The sequence below is a fragment of the Meleagris gallopavo genome, chromosome 2 (genome assembly GCF_905368555.1).
Source record: "Meleagris gallopavo chromosome 2, MGAL_WU_HG_1.1, whole genome shotgun sequence".
Lineage (NCBI taxonomy): Eukaryota > Metazoa > Chordata > Aves > Galliformes > Phasianidae > Meleagris > Meleagris gallopavo.
The window spans coordinates 50618062-50642134 of NC_139405.1; the positions used below are offsets into that span (position 1 = coordinate 50618062).

The 24073-nt window shown below is 39.4% G+C and overlaps 1 protein-coding gene across 7 annotated transcripts in view; it reads left to right on the plus strand.

Moving 5' to 3' along the window:
• Nucleotides 1–24073, plus strand: part of ARID1B (AT-rich interaction domain 1B) — a 316149-nt gene that overhangs the window by 221079 nt on the left and 70997 nt on the right. For 6 of the 7 annotated variants that reach the window (XM_085217103.1, XM_085217106.1, XM_085217108.1 and 3 more), the window contains one exon: nt 12211–12300. The exons of the other annotated variant lie outside the window; for it this stretch is intronic. In XM_085217103.1, the coding sequence (XP_085073229.1) occupies nt 12211–12300 (90 nt within the window). The remainder of the gene's footprint in view (nt 1–12210; nt 12301–24073) is intronic. 7 annotated transcript variants of the gene reach the window in all.

The following is a 24073-nucleotide window of genomic DNA, read 5'->3' on the forward strand; positions in this document are numbered from 1 at the left end:
GGATGAGCAGATTTTGTGTGAGTTAATAGATTATATTATTTTAAAACCTCTGCAGTAATATTAATAAGAAAATAAGAGTATGTTATGCTAATAATTAACAACAAATGCTGCCTTCAGAAATTATGGTGTACAAGTATTTTTTTTACGTACGTCAGTATTTTGACATACACTTTCAATGTATTTTAGGTTACTCTCTGAACGAACAAGCTTATTTTCACTCTGTAAAGCATAAGCTGCACTGTAGTTTTTACTGTTACACTTATATTAGTGTCTTCATTTATAAAGGAGTCTTCCTTTTCATAAAGGAGTTAGAATTTTCAGGAAGAAATCCCTATGTGGATACTCTTACCTAGGAATGCCGTTGTCAATCTTCTCGATTTATTCTGCCCAGTGGTCAGCGCCCTGCTCTGATTAAAATTATCCCAGATCTTTAATTCTGGTAATTATATGAGGCAGTGGGTGTGTTCCATTCTGTGATCAGCTCTGCTCTCTTCAGACTGGGGATCTTTCCTTCCTGAAGTGGTCAGAATTACAATAGCACTCCAGGAAAAAATGGAGGAAAAGGGAAATGGGGCTGCTCAGAGAGTGCTGTAACAAGAATTCTTCTTTTAGTGTACGTGTAAATCAGTGTGTGGGCTGACTAATGGTGTAAACAGTGACAGAAAAGAAAAAAAAAAGAATAATGGTTAGTCTGTCGTAGTCTTAAAGTTAGTACTAAAATCTGAGTAGGGCAGTGGTTTATTTTGTGCTATATAAAAGGAGAAATCATAGATTTGTACTGTTTGCAGAAGTGGCTGCAGCAAGACAAGCTGATGACACTGGTTGTGCTTTAAACAAGAATTGGGAAAAAAATTTCTTGGCATGGAGCTATTCCACATGCTTGCTCTATTGACCACCACTACTGGTATATTATAGAGCATGGATCCTTTTCAAATATTGAGGGAGAGAAGAGTACCATACAAAAGTGAATTTGTAATGCTGTATTCTTTGCTGAATTTTTACAGGTACCTCCACATAATTGCAAAACTAGAAAGAGGATTATATCCTTTTGAAATGGACATGGTCCCCCTGTCTAGAAAGATTATTTTAACACATACATCAATATTTTCCCCCTCGGCTTCTCCGGAGGCAAAAACCTTGCAACAAGCTGTTGCAAGGAAGATGCATGCTGTTCATTGGCATCCACAGCAGAAAAAATACAAAACACAAAATGCCATTGACGTAGCTGTGTTCTTAATCACTGCTACTGCACAAAATATCTATTCAGCAGTTTTGCAATTCTAAAATACTTACGAATGAAATACATGAATGTTTCATGTAACAATCACTTAAACCTCTTTCTTTGAAAGTTTGAACAGCATTTCTAATTTTTCTTTTTTTTAGAGGAAGTAAAATAGGTAAATTGCAGGCCCTCTTTCTGGAGGAAATTTTGATTCTGGGATATGAAGCAGCTGATTTACGTTTTCTATTACAATTCAGCCTGGGTCACCACTGATTAACAATCTGTTGTCCCAGGGCATCATGAAATAAGTAAACAGTCTCAGTTGAGTTTCCTGAGGAGAACCCATGCTCCAGAAGGTGCTGTGAGAGCTGCTCTTCTGCAGCAGCCTGGCCAGAGAGATCAGGGAGGGAGGGGGGCCTCTCTGCAGAGGTGTTCTTCTCAGAACAGGTGCAGGAAATGAAATGAGACACAGACATGCTGTTCAAGTTCCTCCTGTTGTATTTTCTTTACGACAGAGGGTTTTGTATTCCAAAACCACCAGCCTGCTGTTTTTCATCATCTTGGAGTTAAGCTTCAGGTAGAAAAGCAACAAAAAGATCGCCAAACTCAGTGTGCCCTGGGTGGTGGTTTTTAGGGATAGTTTGTGTTTTTTAGTTTGTGATGTTTTCATTTGCTTAATACCTGATCTATCAGATTTTGTATTTCGTAGTAAGACATTTCAGTGATTTCAGTGTTGGGTTGTAATTGCTGCGCAAGAGAGTGATGAAGAACCAAAGCCCCATCGACAGATCATCCTGCAGGCTCACAGAGCACAGCATCCAGCACCCTATGTGAATGTGCCCCAGGGGGGACGCATGTCCAGTGGCTGTGCTTTGTCCCTTGCACTGTTTGTCTCCTTTTGCCCCTGCTGGAGCTGTTTCCACCACTCTGGCCATATGCCCTGGCAGCATGCATGGGGCAGGCCACCTCCTGCAGCCCCACTTGCCCTGCACTTATGCGCATTCACCTGGAGAAAGGAGGCTGTTGAAATCCAATTAAAATCTTTGCATAATTATGCACGTGCTCTGGTTCACACATTACAGTTCAACCATACTTAGCAGAGCTGACAGGATTTGACAGGTTTATTTGGTTTTAGTTTTAGATGTGTTCTTTAAGGCCATCATTGGTTTATTGTTGTTTACATTTAATGTACCTCTTTTTTTTTTTTCTTGTGAGACCTACTTAGATTTTTGCAGGAAATTTAAGGTAACGTGTATTGGTTTCTTAAAGTTTGATTTTTTTCTTTTCCTGTGGTTGTTATTTGACCATACATAGTACTACTTTTCCTGTGTTGCAAATAGTGCATTCAGTACTATCGTAAGTGAACAAGTTGTCTTTCACTCCCTTACCCATTGTGATATTAGGCACTGATGAATGAATGGGAAAAACCTCTCACATTTTGTTCACATTCACAGGTAGTTATGCCTGGGCAAAACGCGGCATAAATGCAGTCTGCCCCATGGTGAGGTGGGTTTTTAGAGCTTTTGGTGTTGGTGGGGACTGTGTATCTCTGCCCTCAGGCGTATGTATAGCAACCTTTGTACCTTAGAGTCAGGGTCAGAACTGCTTGGACAGGAACACGGCACAGCTCTCCTTAGAGAAGGAACCTCAGCAACTGCAAAAGCAGCTTGAGTTACTATCAGCTACAAAAGAGACATTTAACTTCAAAAAGAGAACATTTCCAATACTTCCAGGTAATATTTTAAAAAGATTAATGAAAAGCAAAGCATTCTCTCTTTAGGGACAGAGTTTATGCAGGTTGAGCTGTGGAGAGCTTCAAACAGCTCTGTAACAGCTCCATTCTGCAAGTAGATACAAAGCGCAAAATGCCAAGTGGGCCTTCAGAAAGTAAACAGAGAACATCAGTGATCTGCAACTGCAAACGTTCCTGTTTGCTCCCTGTCTCCAGATAGCAGTGGACTCAAATTATTGTGATGTGTTGATTGATTACAGCCGTTAAGTTTCTTAGTAATCAGTTTCATCACTTATTCTCAATTCACACTTGCACCTTTGATTTCTCTTCCACAACAGGGTGATGTGGGTTGTCGTTGACTAATGAAGAACAGAATTGGTTTCGGCATGAGACAAACGGAATGCCGACACCAATCCCAAAATGCATTAATCTTTAATAATCCACATCTGCATGTTTATAAATGATAGAACCAGGGGTTGCTAATGCTGATCGTCCTCCTTCCAAACAGAAAGTGACACAGCAGCGGTGGCTGCGGGCTGGGTGCTCAGCTGCCAGCCACCCGCCTGACCTTCAGAACCACAGGGAAGTTGTGAGCTGTTGAAATGCGTGAGGAGTCGCTTGCACACCGGTGTGCGGAGCTCCTTGCTGCTGGGCAGGCCAAAGTGTGGCAGGATGGATCTTGTCTGTGGGGAGAGCAGCCCCAGCATTAGTGGAGGCAGGTTGCCTCCAGGTGCCTTCAGCCTTTGTGCATGCACGTCACCATTTTCTTCCTCAAGAGCAGCACTGGCTGTGCATTTTAATGCAGAAAGAAGTGCGGATCAGCTGAGGAGAGTTTGTTCCTTTTGAGGATAGCATTAATGAGAGCACATGCATTTTACTACTAAAATGCCTATTAATCACAGGTGATGGAGTAGTACAAGAGGTAGCAGGCAGGCCTAGCAAAATAGCTCATTGCCACATACCAGCTCTGCTCCACTTTCCATCTACCTGCCTGAACTTGAGAGGCTTGGGAGCAGGGAGGAGTGAAACGCACCAGAGCCAACGCCACCAGCTGATTAATACTGATCTTGAACAGTTCTTACACGGAGCTGGGTCAAGGAAAAAGAAATACAGATAAGGAACAGCACTTTCATTTCCTATTTACCTTTTCTTTGGTATCTTGCATGATTTTACAGTAGAAATACTATAAATGAAAGTTTTGTTAAAATTTGGCAGTGCTGAAATCAGGACTGAAGGTTTCTATCAGATGGCAGATACTGGACGTGTATGTCTGCAACATTTCTCATGCTTCTCAGGCTCTACAAGAAGCAGGCACCATGAGGAATGGTTTGGAGAAAAATTCTCTTTATAGTTACGACTGCAGTGCAGAGAATGAACACTGATAATGGAAAATTATTTCTTTGGGAACTTGGATTTATTTCCTAAATTGAATTACTATGTTTTTAATTTAGGTGCGTGACAAGATAGGTTTCATTTCTGGAAGAAATGAGCAAAATATAGTGAGAAAATGTTCCCTGTCCTTTGTTGAGAGCTTTTGGTTTTTTTAGCACTTGTATCAATAACAATTTAACATTCTGGTTAATTGACATTTTATAAAGAAATTGAGAGTGTTTTTTCTCTAGCTGAAGCATATGCTTTTTGTATTAACAAACATGTAATGTCACGTCCCGAGTAATTACGAATGACTAAATCCAAGCAGTCGTTTAAGTCTAAATGCAAGCTAAGCTATCATTTTTGTGAAAGGCTTAAAGGGACAGCGTGAAAAATACAGTATGTTTACAGGATTGGGATCATTCGCTAAAGAACATAAGCACTTCTTCTTGATGTTTTACACAAATTTCAGAGAACAGGACCCCAGAAAAAGCCTGGGATCTACAGAGATGGGAGAGAATGCACTGAGCAAGTTGCTGCCTTGGCCCCTGCGGCCCCTCCTGCCCCAATTTGCTCCGTGCTCTGGAGGGAGGTGGTGGCACAAAGTGCAAAACATGTGGCGGGGCAGTTGAATGAGACTTGGGGAAAAAAATGAAGTCGGAGGCTGAGCTTTGAAGAGGTTTCTCTAGTGAGGAGCAGTGAGTGAGTGGGGAAGAAAGGAGCGAGCGCCTCATCTAATCTTTCTCATGGGGACCCAGGTGGACAAATTGGCAACCCTGTTCACAACCCTCCCCCTCTCTCCTTTGTACCGTAAGAACTGCTAATCGGATCCATGCTGCTGCAACTGTGGTTAGTTATTAACAGAATAAAAGCAGATTTCTTCAAAAGAACGGGTTGGGGAAAACGGCTATACAAAATTGCAAGGTTGTTAGAATCTTAAATGCACAGCGGTCGATTTTTTCCTATTCTGAATTATACGCTGAATACAGTCTTTCATCTGTCACTGTGCCCGTTTCTTCAGAAGGCAGCCAAACATTAAGCTTCTCAAACAAAAAAAGTGTTTGAAAGAGGAAAAATATTGGGGAGGTGGAAGAATAGGGAAACGAGGAGGAGAACTCAGGTTTTGTTTTTATTAATTTGGCCTAGTGAGAGAAATAGGAGTTTGCTGCTTCTATTCAGCTCCTGCGCCCCAGCCTCCAACAGCCACCATTTCTGAATGCGGGGATTAGGGAAGACTTAACTGGTTGCTATCCTGGGCTGCGTGGTTCTGGATTGGCCTCCAGCAGAAACATCGTGTGCTGCGAGCTCTCCTGAGCTTAATGGAAATAACGCATCAAATGAATGTGGAGTTAGGCAGAGAGGTGAGAGCTGAAAGAATTTGATCCCCCGAAATGAAACTTCTCATAACTATAAAGTGAAATTAAAGGGCGAGAGTGGGTGTTATTGCGGATAGGGAAGCCGTGATCCCTGGGTTTAAGCTGACTTACGCCTTCACTTATAAAAATAAATGTGGTGTCCTTAATTTTGTGGGGCTCTAGTGCCTTCCTGGTTTGCAGCAGGATTTTGAAATTTGTTGGAGAGGATCCTTTTTGTTGGGCAGACAGGTGCTCTCTGTGGCCTGTGAAAATCCGCTTGTATTTGGATGAATCGCGCTCTTTTGAAAATTTCCATTGACAGCCAACTTTGGGCTTCCTGCCAAAATCTCAGGGAAAGAGAATCTGTGATGCGGCAGCGCGATGCTCCGGTCCAAACACTGAGGTGGCTCCTGGATGGGACACAGATGAAATGGGGCCTCCTGCTGCCGCCACTGCTGCTCTCTTCTCTCCCAAGTAAAATATGCCTTTGCTTTCAGGGCAGTACTTACTTTCCTGTAGCTTGACACTCAGCCCATTGTCAACTCAGGTAGTGCTAACAATTATTCCACTTTATACTAGGGTGTTTCTTGCAAGTCTCCTTGCCTTACTCAGGGGTTACACAGCCTGGGAACAGAATTTGGAAGTCCAATTTGCCAGATTCCACTTCTCCTTTTTTTTCTTTTCCTTTTTTCTTTAATAAAACACAAAAACACAAAGGTCCATAATACAATGAATTATTCTGTAGTGAGGGTGACATTTGGATGATGTTCCATAAGTAATACCTTGGGACCACGCACTGAATAATGAGGATGAAACAAGATATCAGATAGCTACCTCATCCTGTCAGTGTCATCTTTGTTTTAGAATTCAATGTAACATTGAATTCAAACAAGTAGCTTCTGCTATTGAAATAAAGATGTTTATCCTGTTGCATATATGCAAAGAAAAATTGGATCAGAGGTTCTGCAGGCCCCCTTAACTCAGTGTTGCACATTTTTTAATGCAGATTTTAGAAGAATTTAGCGCTTTGGTTACGGTGACCTTGTGGAACTTGTTCAGAACCCAGTTCTTGGTATGTTGAATGTAATACAAATAAGCGAAATAATGTAGATTGTAAATTCTAAGTATAGCTGTCAGAAAATTGTGCACTTGAAGAACAGGACTTTTTGGTCATTTTATTTTGTGTGGCTTGTATGTGATACTGGTGTATGTTAGCTAATCCTGTGTCTTTGGAGAATAATGCGTTTGTTAAGAGACACTATGGCAAATCAGGACCTGGTCTAACAATATCTTCAATAACTTTGCAGTGCAGAGCATCCATGGATTGAGCTCAACAATCCTCACACTGAAAGCATCTTTGCGTCGCTGCAGAAGAACAAAGCAACTGCTTATGGTCTCACTTTTAGAAAGCAGTGCATCCTGTGGCCAAAACCATCCCAAGGCTAGAGGGCCCTGGCTTGTCTGAACTCCCAGGTCTCAGAAAATGCCTCATTGAGAAGGCAGCAGAGAGTTGCCAGAGCTGCTATTGCTTGCAAAGGCTGTTAGCTGCAATGTGGTACTGAGCGAGGCCAGGAGGCCTGGTTCAGGCACAGGTGCCTGCGTTGCACCCTGAGGTGGTCAGCAATGCCCCAGCTGTTTGGATAGCCAGAGTATGGGCCTGGAAATCTGAATGGGTTCCCGTGCTGCTGGCTTTCTGAATATCTCTTATCATGTGGGAATGAGGAGAGTATTAATGTTTTGTGTATCTTAATTTGAGGGATATTCAGACAACCATTGTTTATTATTCAGATGAGTAAGTTACTTTAAAAATACTGCTGGTGCAACAGGAAGCTTGATTACAATGTATAAATTAAGGAAGAAAATAATCTTTCCTTTTTAGGAGTCATAGGCTTTGTAAGATGAAAGAGATAACACAAACCACATGACTAGCCTGCCTTTATGCTGCCCATAGAAGAACTTCTTTCCTTTGGGGTCATTTGCACCTCACTTCCAATTTCCTGAAAAGCCCATTTAAAACAATCCCGTACAGAAGCCTATTTATGATCTGATGTAGGGATCTGAAACCAAGTGTCCCTTCCGGCCTGTGGGCCTCTACTGTCACATTAACTGTGATATAATCCCATTATTTTATCAGATTTCATCTTAGTACTCACTAGGTTTCCTGGACCTCATTATTCCTAAGAGGAAGTTGTTTCAAATTCCAATAATGGTCTGATTATCATCCTAAACACTGCACTCTTTTTCCTCCCTGATATTTGGCCACAGATGTATTTTTAAAACAAAGTCACAAAATTAGAGCTTTTCTTTTTGTCATGCTAAATAATGTGCATGTCTTTGGTCTCCTGTCATGCACATAGACATTCTCAGTTCCCATTCCATTTTGCGTTAGGCCTTTTTGGTTATCATAGAATCACAGTATCACCAGGGTTGGAAAAGACCTCCAAGATCCTCTAGTCCAAGTTTTGTGTGCTTGAAGGCTCATTAGTGGTACATCGGTTTCCTTACCTTTGGTAGAAATAATTCTCTTAATTCATCCTAATAATATATTTGTTTGATTCAGGTCACAGTAAATGTTTAGTTGTAATCATCACCAAATATGCTCAGTTTTTTCCGGTTTACCTTTTCCAATTTCTAATTAATAGTCCTATGGCTTTTCCATTAGAAAGTACCTCTTTCTTATCTGTAACTACAGATTTTTGCATTTTTGTTACTCCAACATTAAACTTGTTCCAGTTTCCTAGGAATTCAGTTGACTATCTACTGTATTGAGTATACTTGCCTATTTTGTAGTTAACCAGTGTCATTAATACAGTTCTAGGGCTTAATTCCTAAATTAGATTGAGAATTGCCCCAAAGACAGCCAACAAGACCTTTAAGTGCTGACTTTCCTGCAGCCCGAACCTGTTGTTCCCCTTTCAGCACAATCTGTTTCTGTGATCAGTCCCCCTGATCCCCATTTCCCAGTTCCTCGTGCATCTTGAAATTCCTGTACTGATATCCATCCTTTCCTCCTTAACCAGTAATTTCCCAAGGGGAACCTGTTATCACTGAAGTGCTTTCTTGATTCAATTGTTCAGGCACAATTCCGTGAGGTATTGTCCAGAGCAGTACAGAGTACCGCTGCTGAGCATCCTCCAGTGTCATTACATTGATGGAAGCAGAGAGCCCTCAGCATGTTTCAAAACGTTACTGATTTGGGCAGTAATTCATCACAAGGACCCCTCCTCAGCAGGATATCAAAGGTCTGCTCTTTCTTGCTATGTTGGCTCTAAGGAATTTACTTTTTACACTTTAACTGCAGATTTCATGGCTATAGTCATAATGCAATCACCATTTAGTACTTTTCACAGACCACCTTTTTTCCAGAAGTACAATGCAGTCTCTTCTATTTCAAGCATAGATTTTAAAAGTCTCATACCAAATGTTTAAAGGCATTTCTAATGTAATTTCAAAAACAGATAAAAAGCTTATAGCTAAGTTATTTAGTAGTTTAGATTCTCTCACCTCTTTAACTGACTTTGTTTAAAAAAAAAAAAAGATATCTGTTTTAACAACTAATTTTAAGATAACTGTATACATTCTGAAATGATTTAGCTCGTATGTTAAATCTAGGTAAATGAACAAGTGTGGCATTACGTATTCTTTTAACATGCATTTGCTGTGATTTTGCATAATGAAAATACTGTGAAATATCTGTGGTGTTCGCTTTGTGTAAGTTTTAGCAGGTGGATTATCTCACCAATGTGGCAACAATACTATACAAAAAATGGGAAAAGGTCATTCCTGTTTAAACTTCCATCTGTGTGTCATGGGGTCAAAGGAGGCAGTAGCCTGTCGGTGAAAAAAATATATATTGTTTTTTAATTCTCTTAAACATGAATTATACAGCTTTTTAAAAAGAAAAGAGGTTGTTTTCTTTTGTAGAAGTTTTCCTTCCCTAATAAAATACCGAAGTCTGTTCATGTATTATTTAAAGCGACTTCCAAGGATACCAACTACAATACTGGTTGAAAGGGAGGAGGATTAATATCATTTAAAGCAAAGAAATGAAAAATCTTTAAGGTCATTTCTTTTCTTGACAAAGAAACTTAAAAAGCGTGGCAGACAGGATCTTCAAAGGTTTTTAAAGTCCTGTCATCCTCTTCCAATCAATAGGAGTTAGATACCCAAATTAAGAGTTCAGTTCAAGCCTTCAAAGGTACTTAGGTGCTTAACATCTTTTTACCTTTCACATCACTTCTAAGGGTAAAACGGCAGGTCCTCTGAAAATATTTTTGTGCAGTACTTGGTATGTCCAGCATCTGGATAATTTGGAGCACCCCGTGATCATTAGCATAATGGCCACTTCTGTTGCGTGTTAATTCCTTCTTAGAGTGTATGTGGAGGGGATTGTCTTGTTTATGAAATTGTTTTCTTTTGTGAAATAAAATCTTAGGCCTCTGGTTTCTTTCAATTAAAAAAAAAGAAAAAACAAAACACCAAGATCAGAATGCAAGCTTTAAAAAGTGAACTGAAAAAGAGCATGGATATTTGCAGAGGCTGTAGAGAATTCCACTGAATTTGTAGAACAACTGAGTGTGTATTTCCAAGATTGCAGATGGAAATGATTTCTCTGTAACGTGTCATATATGCTCAGCTCTAGAGCTTGACTTTCCCTGTCTCTGCTTGCACATCTGCATGTGTAGGATAGGGCTCCTGCCAGGCAATTGAACTTAATACCAATGTAAAAAATTAAACACCTGCTATAAATGTATTCGGAGTATGTTGCCTAGTATATATCTTCTGCATTATATTAATGCCTCCTAAGGTTGGCCACCGTCAGACAGGATCCCACTGGGAGCTGTAGGGTGCAGTCAGAAATACCTCTGCCTCTACCAGTAGCATTAAGTATTTTAAAAGTCTTCAATGGTTCTTGGGAAAAACGATGAAAAAAACATAGTTGAGACTTTCTTGCAGCATTCTGCCTGGTAGCGGTGCCACAGGCATGGCCGCAGTAGTGCCATGTTTCTTGGTGCACGGACACGTCAGCTCGGCTGTGGTTACACAACCACATTTCATGGGTTTTCCTTTTGTTCACTACACTTCTCTCTTGTTTTTGGTGTCAGTGTGCTGGCTGGCCATAGGTGGTGGCCAGGACTCTGGGAAGCAAGCAGGGTAAGGCAGGCACTGCCCCTTTCCTCAATTCACTTCCAGCTTCGGGCCTTCTTAGCTCTGAAGAAAGAGCAACCCCTGCTGGCTCTTCTTCAGCTGGGCTCCCAGCTCCAGAAATAACCACAGGAACCTCGCCTCAGCCATTAAAAAAGGGTGGCTGCTAAGCACGAGGAAATGATTCTCAGCAGGCACAAATCTATTTCATGTGTTTTTATTCTTTCCATTTCTTTTAAACGGAAAACAATCTGAGCAGTTTCTGAGGATGAGGGATATAAATCTGTCTGCTGCTATTTATAACATGCTTGTCACTGCAGTGGCTAAGTGCTTAAAATATATATTTGTTGCCTAACCTGAGGTGGTCTTCAAGTGGCTTTGGCTATTGAAAGCAGCCACATCTCAAAGCAGGAGTCCAGAAGCCGTCCTGCCCCAGTCCTCCCCCTGCCCAGGCTGCAGCAGGCTGGATGCTGGGCCTGGTAGCACTGTTAGGGTGGGAGGACATATGCAGGGTTGGATGGAGACCCAGAGATGTGACTCTGTGATCTCTTTCACCAGTGCAATGAGCACCAGCATTAAGCGCCACGTAGCCGTATTGAAAGGGGAGTTTTAGTGTCCTACACCTCACAGTGTTGTGGGTGCCATTCTTCCTCTGTAGGTGGATGGACATCAGTGGATAAACTGTGAGTGTCTTCTGAACGAGGCCGTAGAAATGAGCCTGTCTGTTCTGAGAGGATATTTCAGCAAGCTAATATCTTTCCTTTGCCTTTACTTGAATAACAAGACGCCTCTTTTCTGTCTGATCCCTTTCAAATATGCTTCACGTTTACCATATACATCTGTGTATTACTCTTTATTCCCAAGTTCTACATGGACAGTCAAATAATATTAAAACCACTGATTCATTGAAATACTTTTTAAACTGTTGTTGCTAGTCATTTTTGTATTGACTGAATTTTTGGTTGGTAATATTCTTGGCAGCAGGCCAGGTCTGCCTGGCAGGAGGCCAGTTTAAGCTCGGCAGGATGGGCCCTATTGTTCAGCAGACTTGAATTTTGTTAAACTCTCTAACAGAAATATGTGTCAGGAGATTTGCAGCTATAAAGTGGATCATGTCAGTGAGGTTGGGAACTTGCTCAATGCAAAATTGTACATTTCACCATGCCTGTTGCTAAATATGTTTATGCATGTTTCCTCCTTGGGTTTCTAAAAGAAAGAGTAAAGTATCCTGAAAAAAGCTAGACCTGTAGGACTCTGTCTTCAACTTATACAGCTGGTACTTTCTTTGTTGTTGAGTGGTTCAAAAATGCAGCAAGGCTTCGTTTTGTGCACTGTAATGTTAAAAGCAAGTCTGTTTTCCCTTTTTTTTTCTCTGTATGTTACAGGCAGTCAGATGCCACCACAGCCTCCTGGCAGCCAGTCAGAATCCAGCTCCCACCCTGCTTTGAGCCAGTCACCAATGCCACAGGACCGAGGTTTGTTAGGTGTTTGGGTCTTTTTATAGCTGGTGTCAAATGTAGCCTTCGTTTCAAGTTGTGCATTAACAATGTGAGATTTGCTGGTATTTATGTTCCTTTTCCCGAAGAAAATAATGACAATCCTTATTGTCTGAGTGTTTTCTTCTCTGTGCAAAGAGCAATTGAATATCAGGTTTTACCAAAACATAATTGGAAACAGGGCTTTCTTAAAATACAGTGAATTCTTATAAGTATAAAAACAGTTTGCTGTAGATGCTTGATTTATGTCCTAGAAAATTCACCTTTTTGTTGTCTGTCTTGGAACTGAGATCTATAGAAAGTATTGTAGAAATAGTTGTAGCTGCAAGCACTGTGGTTTGATCCTGTTCTTACAATTCTCTAATGTCTTTGCATGGACATGATAGCTTGTCCTCTAGGCCAGTTCTGGAAATAAAAATATCTTTAAGTGTAAAGGGAAATCAGCTATTTAGGTCAAATGGTTCAAAGATTTGGAATTTCCAAAGAAAAACCTTGCAGGCAACAGCACTGTTCTGAAACATAACTTCCTAGCAAGTGCTCACCAAAATAAACAGAGGGTTATTTTCTCTTAATATTACTGTTTATAAACTTCAAACCTTTTTCCTTTTGCCTCCTTCCTTCCTAGCTCATGTAAAGAGAATTATCACAGCTTTTTCACATGGCAGTATGATTAACTGATGTAAACTGGGCACCCCGTCCATGCAGTGGTTAACATGTGCCAGCAACAAGCTTTCAAAACAGACACATGATAACTGTAATAAACATGGAGTTATTTATGAAATGCCCCTCCTAAAATGTCTTGCTACCAGAAATATTCCAAGTAGCACCATATGGGGATACCATAAATACTAGAAGTTTTCTCACAGTGAAACAAGTTGAACTCACAGAATGACAAATTTCTGGGACAGCATCCAGAAGAGGATTCACAAAGAGGAGGAAAGAGTCCTGATTTTTGCTGTTTTTCTGTGCTGGATGTCACCTCCTCCAGGAATGCTGATTAATGAGAACATTAAATAGAAAATTCCACACTCAATTCATTTGTTTTATTTCATTTTCAGGTCATTCTTCATACATGGTTATTAGTGCAGGAACTGATTTTCCCTTTAAAATTGTTTTAGAGTAACGTGTACGCTTTGTGGAAATGACCTCAGTACTCGATGCAAATGTGTTATGTTTTGTAGGACAGAATGTCATAAGACAGTGGGAGTGGATCAGCTTGAGGCTTTGAAGACCCAAGCACTTCAGAAAGATGCGCGCATTTCTTGGCATGATTGGGTCTTGGCACAAAATGTGACACTGCTCAGTAATAGTGAGGAACAGTGGTGTGTTCTTCACCTGGCTTTGGGGGGATGAGCTAGGTGTATCTGACAAAGCTGTAAAGTTTGGCTAAACCTTTTGATTGCCGTTATAGAACAAAACTGGATGTTGGTTATACGGTTGGAGAAGGCAGAGAAGATAGCTACCGTAACTAGGAAGTCAATCAAGTAAATAACAGTGAGGGAAAATAAAATTTACAGGCTGATACAGTCTTGTATCAATCATCTTTGGGGGGAAGGGTTCTGGGAATGTTCTTTGAGGAAATTATTTAGGAATGTTAATACAATTTTTGCACCCTTTCATATGTAAAATCTGTGTTACACTACACACGATCCTTGTGACCCAGCTTGTACAAGAAATCTATTTGTTTCATGCAAAAGATATGAAATTTGTAACTAGCCAGGTCATATTGATTTTACAGAACGTGTTCCCCAAAGCTTCTTTCTCTAAGTCTGTGCTGCACACGCATAAACATGCGTGCATTCCCTTTTGCGCCCTGTCATTGATTAGAGGCTCCTTTGAAATGGAAAACTTCACCTTTTAAAAAGGCTGTTACATTAGTTGATTCCTTTGCTTGCTTGAACTGGTTTCCACTGAACTTGAAGAAAGGAAGGAGGGGGAGTGATGGAGACTCAAAGGAAAGGTGCTTGTCATTTACTGATAAAAACCTGAGCAGAAAATCGTTTCTGCTAAGGACATCTGATCCATAGGCATCTGTTACAGTAATTTAAACTCGTGGCTTAGTGATATACTTTCTACAAAAAAAAGGAAAAAAAGAAAAGAAAATGAAAACAAAAAGCCTAGAGACCCTCCATATGATAAGGTAAAGTCATTTGGTTTAGTACTTTGTATAACATTTCTTTCCTTATTTAGAGAGATAACTGAATGAGCAGGCTGCTAATCGTTTCCTGAATAGAATCCTTTGCTCTCAATACTTATCTTATTTATCGTCTATTGTGAAATTTGATTATCAGGTGGAGTCTGAGCTGTAGCACTTCTGGATGCTAAAACACTACTTTGAAGCATTAGGTTTACACATCTTTATTTTATTATTTAAGTATTTGATTATATTTTGTCCTACTTTCTATGGTTACTCAGCACCCAGCTGGGATCTTTTATGTTTGCCTGCCTAAGGCGATACATCCCTGTCATACAGTGCAGTATGAATCAGTGAATGTATTTTTATATGTGCATTCTGTGAGAGGAGGAGGAGGAGTGGTAACATACATATATACGTATAGTAATAGGAATTTCTTGGGACTCTGGACTGGATTTTCTGTTCTCTTTCGCTTATTTCTTATATAGCTTGTTGCATGCTTTTCATAATGATAGCATAAAAATGCTTACATATAAAAAAAAAAAACTTTATTTTTTTTCATGTTAACCTAGTACATTTAGATCTGGAACGTGCTGCTATAGGAATCCCACTTCTCATGACAGTAGCAGTTTCCAGTCACTGATATTTAATGTCCAGTAAACAGAAGTTTTTCAGTTCTACCAACATCTATGTAGGCAGTATGAAATTCTTTGTATTTTTATGTATAGCCTATATCTCAGCTCACAAGTCTTTGAATGGTCTGATAGTTGAAATAAGTCCCATATAACTTAACTGTTGGGAATTGGAGAGCTGTGGAGATAGAGGGAGCAGGATGTGCTGGATGGGAGTCAGGCATCTCTTGGAGAAGCTGGTGTGCCATGCCAGCTCACCTATTTGTGCACTTAACTGCTTCTGAAACTTAGCAGCTACCATTACTTAGGGATAACACATGAAAATTTGATCAAAAGCAGAGTTTTTATTTTTTTAATTTCTTGAAGTCGAAGCTCTTTATAAACTTTAGTTACAGACTCTACAGGTAAGGAAGCAGTGATACTTCAGCTGTCATATCAACTTGGAGAATTCTTGAAGTATGTAGGTCACTCCAAAAGTAATGCCTCCTATTTATTTCCATGGAAACTACAACAGATGCAAAGAGCACAGGGACACTATTTGATATAGCAAATTCTCAGTTACACTTTTTCAATGTAGTCACTATCATTAGCCATGCATTTTTGCCAGCAATAAACAAGAGCTTGCATGCTGCACTTGTAATAATCTTCACCAGCAGAGGTGACCTGCTGTTTCACAGCTGCTGTGGTGGCAGTGTTGCTAAGAAAATGTTGCCCACACAGTCCATCTTCCATCAGCCTAAACAGATGGAAGTCAAAAGGTGCCGTATCTGGACTATGTGGTGGGTGTGGTAGGATAGTCCAGCCAAGATTGCCAGTGTGCTCCACGGCCTTCAAACTAGCATGAGGGTCTGGTGTTACTACATCACAAGAGACAGGTTGTCTCCTTCTCTGTCCTGACTCTGGAAGTTTGAGTCTTCAGCTTAGTTGGCCTTGTGATGTAGCACTGAGAGTTGATGGTTTGTCCAGGTTCCAAGAAATCCAGAATAGTCACCCCTTTCCTATCCCAAAAAGCAGCACTCATCACTTTACCCACTGAAAGCTACTTCTTAAACTTTTACTTTGATGTGGAATTCACGTCACCACTCCATGGAATGCTGTTTTGACTCTGGCTCATAGTGGTGACACCACATCTCATCACCAGTAATGATGCAATCCAGGAAACTGCCATCTGTCACACAGCAACAAAATGTGATGGAATATTGGTGGGAAATTGAACCTCTACTGCCACATCACTCACATCCACCCCTGACATCCTGGGCCAACAAAAGAAAATGGGAGGCTTTACTTTTGGAGCAACTCTCATAAGTAGTCACTTGAGTTCCTTGTTGTCAACTGTACCAACCTATGTCATCTGAGTTTTGGAAGCTACAGTTTGAGAATGTGCTCAGTAGCCAAAACTGCTTTGTGGGCCAAAAAAATATCTCTATGGATGAAGTAGAAACTAGCGTTTCTAAATTATGCCATGGAACTAGTTTTTTTTCCTGAAGCTCTTAGCTGAAAAAGAATTCTTCTATCCTGACCATTAGCTTCTACTCCTACTCCTTCGTTTGCAGGCCAATGGACATGCATATTGGAAGTCACATATGTAAACACTAACAGAAGAAAACACGTCACTACAGTGTTGAAACAGACACTTTCACTCCTAGAGAACTGAATAGTTCCATACATAGTTTAGAAAAAGTTTCCAAAATGTACCAGTTTAAAGAAACATTTTTCATACTTGCATGTGCACACATCATGTTTCAGTGTTATATTAAAATAGTGAATTGGGAGCTCCTGAAAACCATTGAATTTAATGGAAACAGTTAATGACTTCATGTTATTACTCTGGCAAGCACTCTCATAATGGGGATACTTAAAGAAGCCTTATTTATTAGTGCAAATGTATATGGGTCAGAATTAATTTTTAAAAAATCTTTAATTGTTTTCCCCTTATAATTTTCACAGCGGTATGTAGTTAAATATTCATGATAATGCTGATGATATGCTAAAGGTCTGAAATAGATCTGGAGCCTCAAAATCAACACAGGTTATTTAACCCTTTTCATCTAATGCACCATTGGGGACTTGCTCAGTGAAATCCCAGAGCACTGGAATAATTAGAAGATAGTAATGAGGATTTAATTAGTCCTTGAGATATGCTGAAATAGGACCACTGAGAACTTTTCTGTTTGGACATGGATTGCAAGCAGAATTGATGCCGCTGCAGCTGCTGTGATGTGCTGGAAAATGTATTCCATTGCTGGAGGCAGTTTCATGGCACCATTCTGTGCTTGTCAGATCTGTGTGGAAAGTGCCTGGAGTAAGCACCTCCAAAATTGTTGAATAGTAGCCTTCCTCCACTCCATCACCTCCTCCTCACAGTACCTTTTTTTTTTCCGTCTTCTTTTTTTATTTTATTTTTTTAGTCATTTTTTTGCATTCTGGCTTTCCTTCTTTTTGTTGTTGACATATGCAGCTTATGAGGATTGTTGTACAGTTATATGGTCTATTAAAAATCTATCACAAATATAGATGAGGAGTAAGAAACTACGGGCTTGTAGAAGCACAAGTGTTGTACTAAGCAAAACTAGAATCGTTTTGATTCAAGCGCTTGTATGTTTTATCATTAGATCTAGACCTTATTTCGTATTAGATCTTCACAGAAGTGATATTTATCAGTAGCTACAATGTAGTAAATTTAAATAGCTTTTTTGGCAGCTAAGATGTTATCCAGGAAGAGGTAGTAACAGATGGGATGTGATCAGGCATTTTGATGTTCTCTTTCTGCTTCCCTATAAACGCTAAGTAGCAACTGAATTTCTGTAACTACAGTTTCCTAATTTGCCCGTTAGATTTCATATAGGTATTTTTATCCCTTTGAACAGTTTTGTGAGCACACTTACTTGTACATGGTCATCACATAAATTCCACCATCATATATTTTCTTCTAACAAAATATGAATGTTTCTGCTTGCATGGAGGACACAGAATGCCAATCTGGTATTTTGCCCCCAGTTCCTGAACATATTTACATTTTAATACTGACATTTGAGTTAGAAATTCTTTGCCCTGAAATCTATTTTCTTGTTTAAAAAAGAAACCAGAAGGGAGAAAATAGATCAAACTATTATTATTACAACAGAAAAGTTACTACAAATTGCTTTTAGATCTTAAGAAGACTTTTTCCCTGAGAACACATTTTTTGCTCTCATCTGGGGATAGGGATCTATTCAGAGCACTGAGGAGCTGGAGAATAAAATGATTCTTGTCATTAAAATTCTTCTGCTTGCAATGTTAACGATGACACCACTTAAGGTTAAATCAGACTTGGTAATAAGTTTAGTTGATGTAGGCTGAAGTGTTTCAGGCTCTTAAAGAAAGGTGCTTGAGACATGCACTGAGTGCAAAGCCACAGGTATGTTTGAGTGCCTCTTTTGCACTCCAAGTGGGTCAGTGCAGGGAAGCTGAGTTCCAGCTGGTATGTAGAAACATCATGGCAGAATGGGAGAAAATCTCATGCCCATAAAAGTAGAGCTGGGTGAATTGTGCCCTGAACAGCCAGAAGAGTGCTTCATGTAAGGAGGAAAAGCAGGCTGCAGTTGAAGCTGTCACACATCTTTAGAAGGAATTATTTCATTACAAGATTAGCTGTGTAAAACATCTCTTTAATCGCAAGTGACGTGACAGACCGAATCAGCACTCCCATCCCTGCTTCTGCTAAAGGATGCACAGAAACTACAGAGTAGATTTGTCTGTGAAGGCAGAGCCATGCTCAGAGCCATGAGCTTCAGTGTCTCAAAAAGTTATGTTCTCAGTTCAATGAGCACTAAATTTATCAACAGTTTTTAAAAGGATCTGACCATCATAGTTCTTTTATTGCTGTTTTTTATTTTTTAATTTGATTGTAAACATCTTGATGCCTTAAGTTGCATATAAAAATGTCATTTAATTTTCCTTTGATTCAAAAAGTTGTGTTGATCTGATCAGCAGAGTTTTGTGGTTTTATTTTTGTTGGTTTTTTTTTTTACTGTAAACACACTATTCTTCTTTGCTATTTTTGTTGTAGTAGCACCTAGGAGCCCCATTTTTGTACCTATTTTAATGTACTACACCATGTACCGATGTGCAGCAGAAAGCTTATATCTGCCTTACGATGAGTAATGGAGATCTTTCAAATAAAAGGTTACTGATTCTCACACTGAGCTGTGGGAGAGAATAGTATAGTGCCAGTTTGTCTAGTGTGCACTGAAGAAAAGTATGCATTTCTTGCTTTGAAAGTATTTGAAATTATACAGATTATATATATGTGCCGAACTAGGTTAATCCTTAAAGGAATCACTTGCCATTTGAGGATGTTGGCTGTAGTCTGTACTTGGATTTCAGACATACACCAGCCAGAGTCAGCTTGAGGTTGATCTGATTAGCTGTGGCGTGCACTAAATATACAGCAGTGTTGGCCATCTGCACGAAGAGCTCCAAGAGGACGGGTATGATTTACATGTGATAAGCCACTCTGGGAGAAAGCAAAACTGCAGAAATAAGTATTCGAAGGAGATAATATCTGTACAATGAAAATCCAGAGTCAGGTCTCCGAAGTAAATTTTGTATACTAGCAGCTGGTCGTTGCTTTCTTCTTGCTGATGTTAAATCTTGTTATACTTGGGGATGATCTTTATTTCATTTTTTAAACTAAATTGGAGATTCTCTTTTTGAGTTTAGGAAGTAGAATTGAATCATTCTGAGAGAGTTTATACAGTCGCTGGCTTCTACAGAGACTTCTCAATAGAAAAGTTTCCACTGACTTCATTTGATAGAGTTCAGATTCCCTGCCTCTGGGCTCAGGGACTGAAATAGGCTGTAAGCAGTCATTGATGGAGAACTTGACAAAATGTCACTCAATGTTCCTGTCACCAGGTTCTCTGTAAAGTTGTGAGTGCGGTCCCTGTCCCAGGGACAGCTTCCCATCACAGCGTATGAACTCCAAGCTCAGCCGGCTCAATGGCGTCATCCCTTCAAGGACGCTCTGCTCCCTCAGCACCTAAGTTAACCTTTTTATGAAGCTTCTCTAAAAATAAATAACTTCTTGTCTAAGGTCCTTTATGCCTTTTAAAGTTCACATGTAGGGCAGCGAGCTGAAATCTATATAATAATGTGTGTATTAATAGCTAGCACCAGATAGTTCTTTCCATCCCAAAGGATCCCAAAAGGCTGCAGAATAAACACTCATCAGGGAACAGCTGCAAATCAAGGCAGGGAAGAATCAGTCGAATCATAATTCATGGTAAAATAAAACTGAGACAAAGACATTCGGGATTGAGGACAATGTGCTGATTTTGTATTTTTGAAAAATATTATGATTTATTTTACTAGCATCCAAGACAGAAATGAGACATTGTGTGTATTTTAGTTCTGTCCACAACATCCATATGTATCCCATAGTATTCAGTGTATTTACTTCATGAAAAGGAAGATCTGAGTTGAGCTGTGGAACCTTTGAACAGGAGTCTCAGGGGAGGTTAAATTTTTCAAACCTGAAATTTAGACCATTAAGCCTGCAGGCCTTGCACATTACACATTGAAAAATGCTGTTCCTTCTTTGCTCTCCTCCATGATTTTCATAAGTATGCATGTTATTAGGGAAACTTAGACAAATGTTGATTGTACAAAGCAGGCAGGCTCCTCAGGTTTTTCATGTTGCTGCTCAGATTAATTCCAGCAGCCCAAGCTACCCAGTGAAATTGAGGATTTGCTTCAAGTTCAGATGGGGTGGAAAGGGAGCTTTAAGGGTGCTTTTGTGCTGCAGTTCACCATTACCATGATTTTCCCTGCACCATAGTAAAAGCATCTTGCTTAAGACATACAACACTAATAAATTATGTGTAAGATAGTAGACGAGTAATGTGTCTTTGCTCTGTTTATCAACTTCTCCACAAATGTATTTCCTTCTCTGCACTTAAAATTTACATCAGAGAACATTAGGCAAGGTTTGCATTAGGAAAGGTTAGATATTTCTTCTCTAGCTACCATATGGGTAATCTGTCTGATTCTTCCCCAGATTCTAATTTATCAGTGATAGATTATGTGAATTTCAAGACTAGGCAGTAGCTGAGGGAGGCTTAGGGGTGGGAAAAATTTAAACATTATTGCAGGCTATACATAGAGAGGGTTTTGTATTATCAGAGAGAGAGAGGGGAGAGATTCAGCCAGTTAACCTAATAGCACAGCTGGTAAAACACTAGGGGGTCTGGGTTAAAACCTTAGCTAGGTCATTAGTTTCCATCTTCCCCAAAGCTATTCACATTGTGAAGAGAAGCAGTCGGACAAATAAACAGTAGACTGTGAAATAGATAGTATAACATAATAAGAGAATATTTTAAAATAAGTAAAGCCAAGCCAGTGCTTTTTCTTAAATAGAGTGTCAGTCCTTTTGTGAAAAGGAGAAATAACCTCAGTACTCCTTGTGGGAAGGATGGATATTGCTTAAAGTGATGCTTTTCATAATATGTACGCAAAAAAACTTCTTTGTGGAATAGTTGGGAAGAAACGTGGCAATCATTCTGCAGATACTGGCTGATGCTGATGTGTCCAGGTACATAGAGAGTCCACGTAGCTGTTATTCTAGTTCAGAGAACTTCAGATGTTTTTATGAGAAGGAAATGCGTTATCTTTCCTGAAGAAATTGCTCGGTCCAGAAATCAAGATTTTTTTCACAGTAAATCATGAAATTACAATGAAAAAATGTTTGGGATTCTTTATAAAATAGATTGTGATTGGAGAAAGATGTGAGGACTTGAAAATCTTTTCTAGCTTTTTTGAAAGTTAAAAAGAAAAAAAATCAAGAAGATTGTTACTGGTTTAGAGACTAAAGAATAAGTATTTAAATTTCTCCTATGTCAGTGGTCTCCATGCATTCTTTAATTCCGTTGTTCTTCAGTTGAATGAGTTGCTTCTCACCAGAAGTGTTCACTCAGTAGCTGGGGTACTAGCAGAGGGTTAGTGTAGTCATTACCTGTGTATTACCCATGTCAGTGTTGCTGCTTGAAACTTGTCTAACAGTCCCATACTAGAGCCATCCAAAGATACTGTATTGGCAGAGTGCTGTAACTCAGCTGTGCTAAATAGTCAAAGTCTTGTTTGCCATCTGTTTGTGAAGGTGTTTTATTGTTGTTTTTTTTTTTAACCAGCCTATTAACTGGACAGAAATACTGAGAATTAGTATTTATATCATCTAAATGAGGTTTCCACTTCACAAGCTAATCTATTCATGCCATCACTCTGTTGTGCGTATTACTGAGCTGTACATTCCAGGCATGACAAGTATAGGTTTCATATGTGGCATTGCCAGTTCCTTATTTTAATAAGGCTATCCTCAAGAAAGTGAGAGTAAGAGCTGAGAAAAGTACATCATCTTTAACGTGAAGAATTTTTTTGCCTGCTTGCTCTGGAGGCCAGTATTCTTATGCCGCCCACATGATTACACTTGGGATTTACTTGGGCTGAATTCCAGTACATTGATCAAACCTTTCCCAGTTTTTTCATTGCTGTTATTTGTTTAGACTTGCATACAACTTTTGACTGCTTGGATTTTTTTTTCCGATATCTAAGCATTCCTCACTGTGTTTTTTCCAATGACCACACACTCATTGCAGTGCCATCGCCCATTTGTGCAGACAACTGGTTGCATACTCAGAGTCCTGATATCTCTGTAACAAATTCTTCTAGTTACTGAAACTCTTTGTTAGTGTTTGAAACTTACACTATTGGATGGTTCCTCATGGTGCTCTCAGGTGTGGGCCTGTTCGGCTGAGTGCTAACCCAGACATGGTTCACCAGTCCAAAGATCTCTTCAGCCATTCCTTTCTAAAAATGGCATTATCCTGATGTAATTTTTCCTCACATAAGCTCTTTTTTTGCAAAATACCATGGCAAGTTTTATCTGTCCTTATTTTTTATTTATCAAATGTGTAATTTAATTATGATCTCCTATTGCTGTAAACATCGAAGTTTTCTTGAGCTTAAAATGGGTAAGTGTTCTGTGTGTTTTCAGGTTTGATTCATTCATAAAAATCAATGAAGTACTCCTGGCTAAATCAAAAAGCCTCTCATTGACTGTGGGTTAAGTGTGCCAGTAGATAGTTACTGTCTATTAACTGATATGCAATGACTCCTTACTTTGCAGTCACTCCCTTTGTATTTGAACTCCTGCTTTCCTGGAAGAGCTTTTTCATATTCAAGCCAAGATGAAAATATCAGGAGAATCCATTTCAGACTTTACAGCAACAGCCAGTTGTATAGGGTTTTATTGTGGCTAAAGCCAAAGAGATAGTATTCAGCAAATTATTTTGTGTTGGTCATTGAGCAGATGGAATTGAAAGCCTTGGTGCATAATTCTCTTTTAAGTGCGTGTAGGCATAAGGAAAAAACAAAATTTTAGGTGTTTTACAAGGGCATCATACATTATATTAGCTGTATGTATACTACAAGATGTTAGTAATACAAATTAAAGTGGGAAGCTCATGTTTGTCTTTTTATCAAAGGAGAAGAAACACTTCCATCATAGATAGAATAATCGTTGCTTATTTCATATTATATCCCTGTGTTTTGCTAAAAAAGAAAGAAGAATATGATGCTGCCTGACTTTTTTGAAAATTTGCGTGTATGTTCTGTTTGAATGTGGGAACACATGGTCGTTGGAGCAGTGAGCTAATTGTTAATGATGTGCTACTGCCACTAAAAAAAAAAACACACAAAGATGACTACAATTTCAATTGGGTTCCAATAAAAGAAATCATTCTTTAGCTGTGTAAATACAGTGTAAAAATAGCTAAAACACGAGAGTAATTTTGGAAGGCTCAGTATATTCATCTGTTCCTGAAATAGCTTAGTTTGCTGAATTCTGCTCAAGTTTTTTCTCAGTAAGTAATCTCTTGTTGTGATGGCAAGTAAAGCATCATCTGTACCTCTTTTATCACTAATATTAGAGGAAGGGTGTAGGTTTGTTCTG